This window comes from Parus major, chromosome 5, assembly GCF_001522545.3.
Source record: "Parus major isolate Abel chromosome 5, Parus_major1.1, whole genome shotgun sequence".
Classification (NCBI taxonomy): Eukaryota; Metazoa; Chordata; class Aves; order Passeriformes; family Paridae; genus Parus; species Parus major.
Window position 1 is genome coordinate 10,937,588 of NC_031774.1, and position 15,536 is coordinate 10,953,123.

Genomic DNA, 15,536 nt, shown 5'->3' on the forward strand with positions numbered 1-15,536 from the left:
ATGTCACTGTCCTTTTCTCTCCCTGCAGAGAGGAACAAGATCTGCAGGTCTCATCTGTGTAGTGAAAGGGTTAAATCTCTTGCCCAGGATGCGGCAGTCATGGTGTTGGATTTCAGGCTGTGCTGGGCCCCTTCCTTCATCTGGCAGCCACTGGGAGTGGGGGTAAAAGCTTGGCCTGGAGCCATCCAGCACCAGGGGGAACTTAGTATCAGCAAGATGTCAGCAGCTGTGGCCCAGCCCAGCCTGGGGCTGGAACTGCACAGCCTCCATCCCCTGCCCAGGAGCCATTGGGGTCTGGCCCGACCCCCTCCCAGGCCACACAGGCCATGGGGGAGCAGGGCTGGCCCCACCAGAGCTCCACTATCTTTCAAGGCTGGAAGCAAAAAAGGAAGATGTTCCCAGGCTTGGGTTTTTAAAAGGTAGTATTCACAAAGTGGATATAATTTTCAATGGTGCAAAATGTTGTTAATTCTCAGAACGCGCCAGCTATTGGCCTGTCTCAGGCACAGAGGAAGCTCCCAGCAGCTTATCTCAAAGAAATCACTTCTGTGGGCGGTTCTTACTTCTTTCCCTAAATGTCAATTAATGTCAAAGTACCACAGTAATTTAGGGGTTTCCTGCTGGAACAGATCAGGTTGAATCCCATCCAGCGCCACAGCCTTATGGATATTATTCTCGTCCAAGTTGTCCCCAGCAATCCCAAATGGAAGATCATTGTCCTTCACACCACTGTGCCTTCTCCGTTGGACACCCTTCTGCACCTAGAGAAGCTGGTAGTCCTTGACAGAGTCAGGGTCTGTGGTTAAAGGATACTGGGAACAGCTAAAAGCAGAAAGGATGCCCAGAGAGTCAAATTCACCCAGGATTCTGCCACCCCAGTGAGTCAGGCTGTCCTGGTAGGATGTTTGGCATGGCTTTGAGCATTGTGGTCCAGCTGGCCGTGGTGAACTTCACAGCCACAGAGGGCTGAGCTGAGTGTCAGCCACCCACAGGGAGATGGGAGAGACAGGACACAGCATCCCAGTGATCTTCTGTCCCCAGTGCCAACTTGCTGGTTACATTTACTTCATTTGTTTAAAGCATTCTTGTACTGTAATTTTTTCAGGGGGAAAGGATCTTATATTAAAAAAGAAAAAATGCAGGAAAACTGGCTTTTTGTCCTAATTGAAAACACAATAAGCTATACAACATCAGCATGTTTTCCTCATGTGGTTTTCTCCAGTTTTTTCATTGTTGGAGTATTTCTCAAAAAAAAATTGGTTTCTTACGCTGGTTTTGATGAATGAGGCACATTTTTCCTCACTAACCTTGACTAACCTCATTGAGATCACTCATGAAATATGTTAGCATTCATTATTTTGAACTTCAGAAGAAACATGGCTACACACAGTAAAATTCTCAAAGCTGTACTCATTTTCTTACTGAATTCTCTACTCAGTTTGTACAGGATCTTGCTCCCAGACTAGCTAGTAGGATTAAGGAGTTAAAAACGGTATATTCATCATTGGCAGCTTCATTACACAGATGGTTCCACACAAAAACCCCATTCCAGAGGCTCTTTTATTTCACTAGAACCATTTATTAGTCATTTCACCTAATTCAGTTGCAACAGATCCTAAGGCTTCCATGTAGGTGAAATTCCCATTGAAGCCAAGAGGATTCCTGTGTTAAAAATTTTAAGTACCTCTCTATGTCCACTTTTCTTGAGTCTGGAGTTATATTTCTAGGTTATCAGCAAATTTAAATATTCATGGTTGATTCTCCAGTCCAGAGTTGGCTATTAGTAAGAAAAAGTAAGGTGGCAAAGAACATAACAAACTTGGTAATGTTTCCTAAATACTGCCTGTATTTTTATTCAGGTAGTTTTTATTCAGGTTTTAGCTGGTCTACTACCTAATTCTGGTAGTTTGTAGAATTATAGTTTTCCACTGATGTAGGCATCTGCCTGGAAAAAAAGTTTTTTTTTAAAAAAGGGGTAGCAATATCCTGGCAAAATAAGCTATAATTAGCATTACTGCACTGTATTTTCTGGGGTATTTTTTAATCACAGTAAAATGAGATGTCATTTGTAGTTAATTCACCATGAAGGTAGTATTTTAAAGCAACTGTCTTTTCTGTATTGCTCACATCACAAGGGAAACTTCATACATAGAAACTTCTTAGTTGCAAAATGGAAATTTCATTAACATATGAATATTTCTATTTGTTCAAATACAAGTATTTGCCCAGAATTTTGAACATTTTGTAGTACTTTGTTTTCTTTAAATAGATTCAATAGTGATTCTGGCACTTGAAACAAATTTAAATCCCATTGCTTGAGTCCTCAGAATCCAAGAGGAATCTGAAGTAGATATGCCTGCACACATAATGTGTGAGAGATGTTCCTGGTGATAAACTGGACAGATGCTAAATTAGGGACTGAGAAGTCTATGAAAGGACTAAAGCAACATAGCCTCCAACAGAAAACCAATTCCAATACCTCAGTCTGAGCAAGGCTTCTGTAAAAATTTGGCCATATAAGCTCTCAGCTGTAGGAAGTTCAGCAGGAACATAGGACTTTAATATTTAGAGTTCAGAGTTTGCTGCTCCTAATCTGAATATGATGATACTCCTGTAGTACTTAATTAGACCTTATGGATGAATAAACATCCAACACTGTATCATCAGCCAAAAAGAACAAAGCAAACAGGAACAAACAATCCTTTGCCAGTGATTTCCAGGTGGTAAGTACGTGGCAAAGAGAGGTCCTAGCATTTTTTTGCCTATTTAGCTAAGATAGCCTATATTCCTCACAGTATGCTCTTGTCTCACCTAGGAAAGACAGGCACCACCCCTCATCCTTCTTCACTAACACCTGCATGTCTGCAAAGGTGTTCTCATGCTCTCACTCCTCTCTCCAGCTGCAATTGCTGTTGTTCAGTAACATTTTGTCTTTCATAAATACATTATCCCAGAAACAATACCAATGTCACTGATGGGCTTGGCCTTGGCCAGTGTTGGGTCCATCTTGGACAGACAAAAGCTTCTGGCAGCTTCTCCAGAGAAGCCTCCCTGCTCTCCCCCCACCCCCACCAAAACTTTACCACACAAACCCAATACATATCACCACAAATCATACAAATAATAAAACACTAGAATGTTAAAACAATTTTTCAAGGTATCATCTCAGGTAACATAAAAGATGAATTCCTTTAATTAGAACCAAAGAAAAATGCACAGACCCAAAGACCTGCACATAACAAATGAACTACACAGGAAGGTAAAAATATTACATAAAAAACCCAACAAACCACCACCATAAAACCACCACCCTAAACCCAGTGTCTGCTTAGCGTTTTTTCAGGGCTTTTAAAATCAAACTATTACATATATATATATGAGTCAGAATAAACACCGATGAGTTGTCTCATATGAGGGTCAGCTGGGTGGTGAATAGTGTTCTTGGTCTGGGAGATTGACACTGAGATAAAACAACTTTTTCTTCCACTGACAGTTACTTGTTGATTTGCAGACAGATGTCCCCTTGATCCTCAGAGACAGCCTTACTCAGATTTTACTAGTAAATATTCTTTGATCTATTCCCTGCTATCTTTACAAATCACAGCTTCTTTTTTTCCATCACATTGGTACCATCACCCTTGCCATTTTGCAATAAGTACCTCTGGGGCAAATGCTGCAAACGACAGCAAATGGAGCAGGACAACCTCAGCCACCTGGAACATCTGCCTTCTGCAGGTCTGCCACACCCTCAGGAGTGACATATTAACCATAGTCACTGTTGTCTGTAATAAGATAAGCATCACTTGCTTCACCCCTCCTGTCTTACTCTATCCTGGCTTTCCCTCACCTTGAAATTAGAGGCTTTAGAAAGAATCTCATGTAAAGCCTTGTGCCCACAGCTGCACAGCTGGTTTGTTTCCCAAAATAAACCTCACTTCTTATTTTACAAAAGATCATAGATAGAGAAAGGCAGGGAGTTTTGACATTTAGCTTACTGTACTCATGGAAAAAATCTTTTTCTCTGCTTTGCTTTGCTTTTATTTGCTCATTTTTTAAACCAGGCTCCTTGACTGAAATGTCTTCGACAGATATATACCTAAAGACTAATCCAGCTTAAGAATCAAAGAAATGGCACATATAAATACTGTTCTCATATTTTTTCTAACCACAGGGTCCACAGGAATAGAGACTGTAGGAGGCTTTACCCAAAGGACTACAGAAGACAATATATTGCAGATAGAAGCAATTTAAGAAATGAGAACACAAAAGATGTTACACAGCTTCTTTTACAACTGCAGATACTGCCAACTATCAGCTAAAGACTTCCTCATTTCCGCGATGTAACATCATACACTGAAGATGTAAACACAGCAACATTTCATTACACACATTACTGTGAAATTAATGAGGTGCTGAAGAATCCATATGTAACTACTACAACACAGCAAGTCTTGATCTACTTACTCACTTGCAATATAATTAATAGAATTCAAAACACATTTCTCAGCCATGGTATATACTGAATAATTACCTCTCACCCCAATATTAGACAATTTTTTGCAGACTCAGCCCAAAACAACATGAAAAAATAACCCTAGTAATTATTACATCCTGATGCTCTCCTGCCATATCTTACCCTTGCTTCTGTTTATAATCAGCAGGTAATTCTTTGACACCTCTCTACCATTCTATATGATGCGACAGCATATTTTCCAGTGTTTTACAAAGACACATGAACTGCTATCACAGAAATATCCACCTCCATGAGCTTCAGCCCACACAAAGACCTTCTAATCTACCAGAAACATATTCCCCATTTATTGTGTACCACTTAAGACAGCAGCTGTCACAAGACAGGGGAGAAAAGCTGTGGTGCACTTGTGTTGAATCCATTTTGGAGGCAGTGCTCTCCCATTGCCAAGATGTTGTGGTGGGTGTTTATTTGTAGTCGTATGTTTAAGTTTGTCAGTTATATGGCTCATTCTTGTAACCCCCTACCAAGAACCCTGTTCCTCCCAAGTTGGTTTAGCCCTAAGAGTTGTATCCTCCCCTGACATGCCCATCATTGTAAACCCAAACCTTTATTCTCAAACCTTCACTGCCTGTCACCACTACCCTGCCCCTACCCCTTGTCCATCATTGTAAACCCTGCCCTTTGTTCTAGACCCTTCCTTTTCAATCCCCTAACCCTCAAGGCCCCATTGGCCTATATGACTGGTACTCTCCTCCCTCTCATCCCTGTTGGTCCCTGCAATGTAATCCCCTGCCCGTTCCTCCATCCTGAATTCCCCATTGGCTTTTTGTTTGCACCCTCCCATTGAGTTGCTGCTGTATAAAATCCCAAACACAGCAATGCTTGGGGCTCTTCTGTCCCTGATCCCCTCTGGCAATCAACCTGTTCCTGGAACCTTAGAGAGCCTCTTCCTCATCCTCCCCCTTTACCTGATCCTGACTGCGGTCATTACCCTGCCCTTGTTGAGCTTGTGGCTCAAAAGGTTCAGCTCTAGGATCAAACCCTACCCAGGCTGTTCCCCAGTCCTGGCACAGAGCAAGCCGGAGTGTCTCATAGCTAGTCTGGGCTCCAGCAGAACCATGTCAGTTGCAGCCCTTGGAAAAATACTGCAGTTTCCTTTCCATGGCCCTAGTTGGAAACCCACTGCTTCAAACATTTCTTCTGTTTCCTGCTTATCAACCAAAATTATAATTTGTATGGGCAGACACTCTAAGTAACTCCCACCACTGGTCAGGTCCCAGAGTGTTGAGATATATTTTTTAGACTCATGCACAGGACTCCAGCACATGCAGGCAGGTGTTCAAGGAATCCCTACAATTTCCAGGCATTCAATCATCTGTTTACCCTTACCTTTGATATCATAGGTTGTCCTGTCTATCTCATCCTCACCACTTCATCAGTAGCAGTAGTGACTAACACTCCACAAATACAGAATAACTGTGAACCTGTCCACAAAACCAGCATTAAAACTCCACTGACCTGTGGATCAACCACAGACAGAAAAAAGCAGCTCAGTGAATGATCTAGAGTTTTTCTGTTTTAAGGGTTGCAAAAAGATGAGATGGATGGAAAATTGGGGCACTTGAGTTCATGCTGCTAGCAATTCTCACAGAGTACTGTATTTGTACTCATCTCTGCACACCAAAATGTCTCTCAGAAGCCTTTAACAGGGATCCTTGCCAAGGATGCACCTGGGTTCAAGCCCACAGTGTTATAAACAGTTACAGATGTCTATCTCCAGTTCAGGCATCGTGCTGGAATCATACAGAAATGTTACTAAAAATTCCAACAGCAAAGGTTTTCAACACAAGTAACAGACCTGTGTCAAATATGATCAATGGTAATGATCACAGAGATGAGAGATTGCAGCCCTGGCCAAAAAAAACACAAAATGAACAAAAAATAAATGATTTGAAGATGAAATCATATCCTAAATATTACAAAAATCCAGTTAGAAGCATCAAGCACACACTTAAAGGAACAGCATTATAAAGAATGAATGAAGAAAGGAATTACTTGACAGTATCTGTGAATAACAATTTGCAGTTCACCTTCAAAAAGGAAAGATATCCCCACAACTGTTAATTATGATTTCTCATGTCAACCAAAGTAAATGGAAAGAGGTAATTCTTTTTAGCAGCATGTTGAATTATGTATCTGTACATAAGCTTTAAATATGTATTTTAATTTCACCTGAATAAATTACTGGAAAAAATCCTGCCCTTTTCAAATATCTCTGAATTTTTAATTAGCTTAATATCGTAATTTCAACCAGGCAGTCAGAAACTATGAGTAACATATGATTCATATTCAGAAGCAAACACACCTGCTCTTCAACAACATTTCTAATTACTGGCTCATTTTACCCCTTGCATTGCATTAAAGCCAATTTGGGTCATACTGTTTTTAGCTGGTGATGAGTCCTTTCAGCTCACAGATAATGTATAAGAAGTTGTTGTGTTGTCAGTTTGAAAGACATTTTCAAATGTACTGTGGCAAATTGAATACATTACCAAAACACATCACTTCACTTCTGATACGCCTCACTTCACTATGAGCTTCCACCAGACAAGGTTTTGCCAAGAACATTTAGGCTTTGATTTGAAGCATTGCCCCACCATTTCATTGTCTTAGGTCTGTGTCATAATGATTGAGGAAGTGATACCATATACTAAATGAAACAAAGTGCTTATTTCTAATGTGAAAGATAACAGGAGAACAAACAAACATGGGATTAGAATACTTAGGTGTCCTTTAAAAACTGCAGCAAACTGCAATGAGACAATGAGGAAAGCCTTTACTGAACTGCCTCCTGTTCCTGAAAGCACTACCTGTTTTAGGGGTAATCAGTGAAGCAACAGGAATCCTACTTCAAAGGTGGTTCGTCACCTCTCTACTCTGAGCATTTAGTCTGGGCAGGACATGCACCTTCAGAAGGCTGAAGCTGTTCTCACAGATCTGCTGTGCACCTAGCCACTGAAATATGCATATGACATAGGATGTATCTGCTGAAGTTTTCAAACCTTCCAACACAACTGTGACAAATTCTCATACACTCATACATGAATGCCCTGTTCATTCTCAAAACAGCCTGTATGTCAGATTTCTCAAAGTTAGCATCATTATCTTGATTTGTAGCCTACTAGTAAACTCCATACATCTTCAAAGAAAAACTGCCTTCTGGTTCAAGTTGTAAAGATTTCATCCACAGAAGCTATCACCTTCCGACATCTATCTCTAAATTGCTTGATATAATGAGAGAGTAGCATACCTGCTATGCTTCTTTTAGTTGGTGTGCTAACTCCTGTTGTAGATCAAAACAATACAAAAGCCATGAAAAACACAGGAGTCAAAAATGGTTATGTCCTCCATTTATCAATTTTAAACCATCACTTCAACAGTTTAGAAAAATCTGTGCTCTAGATATGAAAGTCCCTTTACAGCTATAAGAAAAAAGAATGTTCTAAGATCCTTGGGTGAAAGAATCACAGGCAGAGGAGCTGAAATCTGGCCTGAAGTCCTGGGTAGGCAGGGCACCTTTGGGCAATGCTGGCAGTACCATATTGTCACATACAGAACAGATCTTGAGTATCCTGCATCCTTCTGAAGGTACTGATATCTCAGAATAACATGTTTTAGGAAGAAATGAGCAAATTATACATAATGCTGGGTAACCAGCAGGAAGGATTAGCAGCTGGGGACCCATGACAGGTGGGGCTCTGAGGTAGGAATGCCTTGCATTTCTTCCCAGTGATATTGCCAGTACTTACTGCTGAATGGCAGGAGACTTGGGAAATGTTTTTCTATTTAAAACAAAGCTACAGGCAAAAAAAATTTAAGTACTCAGATTTATTCTAGATGAGATTAAAATATTAATGTCCTAGTTCATTCTAAATAATCATAAACAATGCTGACAACTGGAAACAATGGGCTTTTAGTATACGCTAATTTGACTACATCTATAGAAGTATTTAGCAGTTTTCAGAAGCTACTTAAAGCAGATTTATTGACAACTGGGCTTAAGTGACTTTAATAAACACACAAGTTACTGCACAATCTCTGGGTTACAAGTGGTTTCACTAATTCAATTGTCATAGTTATTACTCTGTTTTCTTTTTTGTCTTCCTAAAAAATTCACCAATTATAACTTCATCCATACTACAGCATACAACCTGCATTAACAATCCACTTCATATCCAAAAATAAATACATGTGTAAACAGTTATTAACAAATGTGCAGTGCAAAAAAAATCCCATCATTGAGTTAGGTAAGTAATATATAACCTCAATAAATACAAATCAAAATAAAATTCCAAATCTGCTAAATAAAGAAAATAATAAGAGTCCTATATGGAGTTTGATGAGATCCCTTTCTCCTAATTTAAGGTAGACAAGGAACCAGCTCTTTGTGATACAAACTGAAAGGTTTGAGGCTGTCAGAGGCAGATTTTGAAAAAGAAAAATTTGGAAACAGGCAGAATCTAATCATGAATAATGAGATATCTTTGAATAGGCTGTGATTCTACAAAAACTATGACTTTGAAACAAATCAAATATTAATACTTCAATAACTTGAAGTGAAAAGCAATCATCTAAATTCTGGTCTAATTTGCACAACAAATTTAGCAAAAGTAAAAGGAAACCTTGAGCTTGCACTACAGGAAGCTGGTGAAGCAAATATTTTTCATTTCATGTCACTTCTAATTAGCTAAAAGTGCATGCTAGAAACAAAAGTAGATACATCCCTGATAAAATTCAACATGGAAAGTTTTAGACAAGATAAATTTTCAGTGCAGAAAAGGCAGAAATGGAACAGCCATATCTTCACTGGAGAGAAAACTTCAAGAAGAATGAAAGAACGGAAAGGAATTACTTCCACATACCATACTTCTCATACCAAAGAAGGTGGTTTTCTTTTTTTAAAGTAAAGCTTTACCTTTCTCACAATGACTTCCAGTGAATCCAGAAGGGCAGAGACATTTGTTAGGAGCTATACAAGTTCCACCATATCTGCACCCTTCTTCACAGAATGCTGCAAGATAAAAGGAATATATGGGTAATCCTTAATTTATTTTAAAATGTATTTGTAGGATAGTAAGAAAAACATCTAAATTCTAAGCAATTAACAAAATTTAGCACATTAAAATACAGTCCTGCAAACTCAAAGAGAAGTAACTCACTAAAATGACAAGAGGAAAAATCTCAGATTATGCTGTAGGGAGAGCGGAGGGGAGGGGACTTCTAAATTGCACTGGTAACCTGAGTAGGACCCTTGCTACAGCTAAGAGCAGGCCCTACCCCTGATACACTCCCTCAACATTTATTGAACTTCACAAGTCACTGAGTGGGTTTGCCTGCGCTTATGAGAGAAGTCACAATTAATATTTAAACAGCAGCTCTCTGCATCTAAGCTAATAACAGATTTTCACAGTGTTTCCTGCAAGCTAAAATCAGAGGTGGAGTGTTGGTAAAGAGATGTTACGAATGCTATGAAAAGGCTTAAAGTGCTATGAAACAGAAGAAATGTTTACGATTTTGTGGAAAAGTTTATTTTCCACTACACTAAAAAGAAAAACAAAATGAATAGAGTTCTAGGCATTAAAAAGATCCTTTTGCAATTGTTAACCACTTACAGGTGAAAAAGCACATAATTGTATCTCATGACTGAACTGATAGGCATGTCTGCCTTGCTGTAAATATGTAATTCATAGCATGCCATACTGTTTTATGGAGGAGAAGAGACAAGAGAAGGGGACAAGACTATAGTAGAATATTATAAGCACCACTGCAGCAAGGCAGTGCTGTGGAGTAAGCACAGTCTCACTTCCCCCCATCAATGCACACACTCCATATGGAAATCTTCTAAAATATATCTGTTTTGAAACCAGGCAATTTCTGAATGAGAAGAAGAAAAATATGGTTTAAGAGTAGTTTGGGTTTTTTTTTTGCATACAAATATTTGTAAGAAAGCGTAACTGTGCAGAAAGATGAAAGTACTTGTAAGAAATACAACTCAAAGAATACAAAAACCATGATGAGACTCTAAAAATTCCTTCCAGAACTCTTGAAAGAATGTTTACTCACCTTTAGTCTCAGTATTCTCAGAGAAGGTGTAAGTTAAATTCTACATATATGCATTTTCTGGTTTGAAATTGAGAGTAAAGAGAGAGAGACTTCTGTGAAGTAGTAATAAAATTCTGCACAACATCAAAAGAAGCAGAATTTGTGGCAGAGCAGATATAAAGCAAAAATTAAAAAAAAAAAATTGACAAAAAAATGAGTAGTTCATCCTTAACATATCCCATATTACACTGGGAAAGAACCCATATTACACTGGGGCTCTTGAAAGAAAAGGGAAAAAAAAAGATGACATTTATTGTCTATATCAATCATGCATGTCCACTGAAAGTTATAAGTGCTGATAGGGATAGGTAGGTAAGAAGGCTTCAGTTAGAGCTCTCATGCACTTTCTTTGCCACCATAATGGATACTACCAACTTAGTACTGTGAAATAATCTGCTTCTTACAATAAATCCTGTTAGGAGGTCAGAAAAGTGAGGTGTTTTTTTCTTCTCTTCAAAAGATTTGTAGCAGGGAAAGATTATGTGACAGGACTGGTCATGTAAAAGAGGTTCCCCTTAGAACTTATGTGTTATGTCAGTGCAGGAGCCAGACTAACATCCACAGGCACAGCCAAGTGTACCATTCACATCTGGGAGAAAGGCTGGGATGCCTGTCATGGGCCAAACCTCTATCTTTCTATTCCTTCCTACAACTACACCTCCTATATGCATATTCAAATGTGCTAGCTCTTACTTGTCAAGTAATTTGAAATGTTACTATCCTTTATATCTCCCATCTTAACAATTTACAGAGGAAAAAAAAAAACCCACAACCAAAATATTTGCTCAGGGACACCCTAAGGAACTTCTGCACTACAGGTTGCTGTGAGAAAGGATTTTGTACTGCCCAGGAGTTATCCAGGCACCAGCTTTATATACAGATGTTGAAGGATGAAACTGAGGAAGAAGCTCAGCAATGGCTGCAGGAGAAAGAATATAACTCTCTTTTTCAATTTTTGTAGATGCTGAAAGATCCTCAGCAACAGACTAACTGTGCTTGTTTTTGTCACTCAGGCTCTGGTGGATTTATGGGATGTGGTTCATTTTTGCATTTTTATGCAAGACGAAAAAAACCCACACCCCAAGGAAGAGTGCCAGAATTATCCTGCTGATTCCCAGATGGTTCGTGTACAAACCATCTCATTCCTGCATTGTAAAGGCTTGCAGAAAATAGAACATCAAACCCACAAATCTCAGAAGACAGTTAAAAAATCAGGCTAAAGGCTACTGTCCTTAACTGCTAAAAAATAATCTCACAGTACTACATGCAGTACTGATAGCACTCCCCTGAATAATAAAAATGTTCAATACCTCTAAAATAGGTTTGAATTACATTTCAATATACAGTTTCAGTTGCTAGAAATTTTACTAGATCTCATTTATTTCAACTCTTTTCTTTAATAGTCCTGCCTCTGGCTGCAGCCTTTTTACATTAATTAATTAATTTCCAATAATGAGGTTTTTCCTTTACAGCAGTAGCAGAAGAAATTAAATAAAATCCTTACATCCCTTCTGTACCTCTGCCTTATGGACAAGAGGACCCAACAAGGACCAGCTCAGCAACTGAGTAGGAAACCAACTGGAGTGCTCATGACCTCCTGAAGCTACTTGCTTTGGGACTTATGTTTTGTTATATGTCATATATAACAAATGTATCTCTGGGATATAGATTTCCACTGTGGTTTGGACTCCTCAAAAGCAGTAGTCTATTTGGGGGTGATGGAATTACCAGTACCACAGAACCAGCAGTTATAAATGTTGATTGCAGACTCTCTCCTACTCAAAGTTAACAAGAAAGACAAATCATTGCTGGATCAAATATTGCTAATATATTCCCTTAAGAAGATCCTGTCTCTGAAATTATATATAGGCTGGCAACCTTGAAAAAAAAGGAGAGGGATTACTGAATTTACCATAAAGATTTTATCAGGAAAATTAAGTGAAGGTGCCATTAGGGTAAAGTCTACACAAGTAAACTTGTATTGTTTAGAGGCTTATTCAGTATTCTATATGTAAAAGAAACAATCTATTGATTTCAAGGAGGCTTCTGCCAAAGTCACCAGATCTCTCTAATGCCAACAGATTTCTTCCTCCAAAATAAAAGCCTTCATTATATAAAGACTTTTCCTAAACAGACATAATTTCTCTGCAGAGGAGGGATTTTATTTCCGAATGCATATCCCCTTTGATGATGCATCTGTGTAGAACAGAAACAGCCAAAAATAAAGGTCTGCAGATACATCATTTTTGTGATGATGTTGGAGGGGTGGGTGAGTCTCACTGCAGAGCTCCACAAAGAGCAGCATGAAAGCACCATGCTCCTGGACATGCACAGGCTGCATTATTCTGGCTTTTGTATGGCAGCACAGTACACTACTTCACTGGGCTACCATAGGAAAGCAGATACTGCAGCATGGAACCCTCAAGTTGAGCAAATACTTCTCACTTTCAAGTGTAGTACAGTAGATATTACAAAACATTTATTCTTAAATATATAAAATTGCTTTAGTAAAAAAAAAGAAATAAACCCAAATAATAACCCTACAAATTTAATGGAATGTTACTTGACTGAAGAGATAAAAAGGTCACCTTCCCAAATAAATAATATATATTATTTTTTTATATACTAAATGCCTGTGAAGTAAAAAAAATGGACATTCAGGAAGGGCAAGGAAGGGGTCAGGCACAGACTGCCTGGGTAAACGAAAATATTCAGTGTTGGAAGAGAGATGGGCTAGTGTAACTATACAAGGAATTTGATAATCAAATGATGGAAGGATCACAATTTCATCAGCTGATTGGATTTACTCAGACTAGTACACACAGGGGTGCAGTTGGTAACAATCCAACTATGTAAGCCAAATACCAGAATAATCAGATGATACCAGTTGCTCAGGTGGGTTTAGAGGGCAGCTGAGAAAGTGAAGAGAAAGCACACAAGTAAAATAAATGAGCAGTAGAGGCTCTGCTCTTCTTCTCTGTATTCAAGTGTGACACTATCATCTATAAAAGTACAAAACTCTTTTTGGTTCAATGAACTACATCCATTGGACACAGGGTGCGACTTATATCACACACAGTCTGTCAAATGCCACTGGAGTCCTTTTACAGCTGGCTGGAGTCAGAGAAGGACAAATCTGGCAGGAATGAACTTTGGGCAAAAGAATGGTCCTGGAAAATTTTCTTCCAACAAGTTGAAACAAGAAGGGGAGTGTGGGTCAGGTCTGGCAGTCAGGATGCAAACACATCTGAGAGTGGAAGACAAACTTACAGCTGGGAAGCTCTCACTTTTGTGAGGGACTTGAAACCCAATTTATGCTTCGAATTTTGTGTGGTATTGTAGTGTATTGCTCAGTTTCGGAAGAGCCTATAAATTTCAGGTTTTCTATCAGTTGATTGTAAAGCTATTATTCTTGATTTGTTTTTCTAGAAATTTCACATACAAAATATACTTTGCAAATGTAATTAGCATAATTGCCACCTAATCCTGGTAGTACAAAATGTGTAAGTGTATGAGAGCTAAATTTGAATAAAGATCAGTGAACTCAGAATTTAAGTTAGGAGATGAGGATTTTTAAAAGTACTCAGAAAAGCATGGAGGAATTCCTTCAAATTTGGCAGGCAACACACAGTGAAAGACAGAAAAACAGGCAAAATAGAAAAGTCTCTAGCAGGATTATGAAGAATAACAAATATATCAGGAAGAAATTATGTCAAATATAATAGGCATACACACATACAGTGTGTTAGTTTGTGTGCCTATGTATACACTTGTATGCTACATAATATTTATTGAAGTAGTGAACTAATATTTTAGAGTTTGTCAGTAGGCTATTTCAGCTGATATAGCAGTGATTCTTTCCAAGTTCCCAGTGCTCTATCACACAGCACTTGTAAAATTAAGATTTAGGTGAATTTGGAAGGCTGAGCACATCTCTCAGAAGGCTCTGAACTCTGAGACCTTTCTTTACTGTTAAATGATGCTAAATTCTCTGCTTGCTTGGTTTTTTGCTTGACTGATAGGTCAACTTAAAGTTACCCACCCTGATTAGTACGTTTTCACCTAAAATCTTTTCTAATGTACAAATAGGCTATATTTAAAGAAATTTATTCAGAGATTATATTGAATAGACAGAATCTGTCCACTCTGCTCCCTTGATAAAATGACATATACAAAACCCTTATTAATGTCAACCTTATTTTATGGCTCTGAAGACAGATATGTGACAATTTTGAAAAATATATTTGAAAAAGATCAATAGAAGCAGTAAGGGACAAAAGCAATGTAATAAAAATTGTCCTGTGATATATTACGCTTTTGAAAGCATCTCTCGCATCCCCAGATAACTCTGCGCTGAATGAATATTCTTGTTGCCATTTTACTGCTCTGTTTCCTCAAGGCTAGACTCTTCAGTATTTTTAGTGCACCATTTTAAGCCAACTGCAGCTGTCTCTCTAGTAACCTAATAATAAGCATGACAAAATAGAGAAGAATACTTCTTCCACAAACCATCCCAATATCATGTTTCAAAATTCAGCTCAACAATTTAAACTGCAAAACCAAACTGAAATTTACTTTGAGAGATGACATGATGGTTTTTCTTTGCATCACATAAATGTGCTTGTTATACTCCCTATTTGTTTTAACAAATGGGTATAGAATAATTTATATTTGTGTTGAGGGTTAGGTGTCCTTTTTTTTGTTTGTTTTTTGGTTTGTCCTTCTGGCCTGCCCGGGGAATTTTTTACCCATTATGTGCTGAGACAACCTAGCTACCGGTACTTAAGAGTGCTCACAACGAACAAAGAGTGGCCGGGCCCAGCGAGGGAGGGAAAGGGGGCAGAAAAAAAAGGTGGGGACATTTTTTTAGCTGGCTTTCATCAGTCTCTTCGGGGAAGGA

General features: G+C 38.6%; 1 protein-coding gene across 3 annotated transcripts in view; it reads right to left on the reverse strand.

The window, feature by feature from the left end:
• The window catches only part of NELL1 (neural EGFL like 1), a 333,120-nt gene that overhangs the window by 72,230 nt on the left and 245,354 nt on the right, over nt 1-15,536 (reverse strand). For all 3 annotated transcript variants that reach the window (XM_015631302.3, XM_015631301.3, XM_015631300.3), the window contains exon 15: nt 9,450-9,545. In XM_015631302.3, the coding sequence (XP_015486788.1) occupies nt 9,450-9,545 (96 nt within the window). The remainder of the gene's footprint in view (nt 1-9,449; nt 9,546-15,536) is intronic.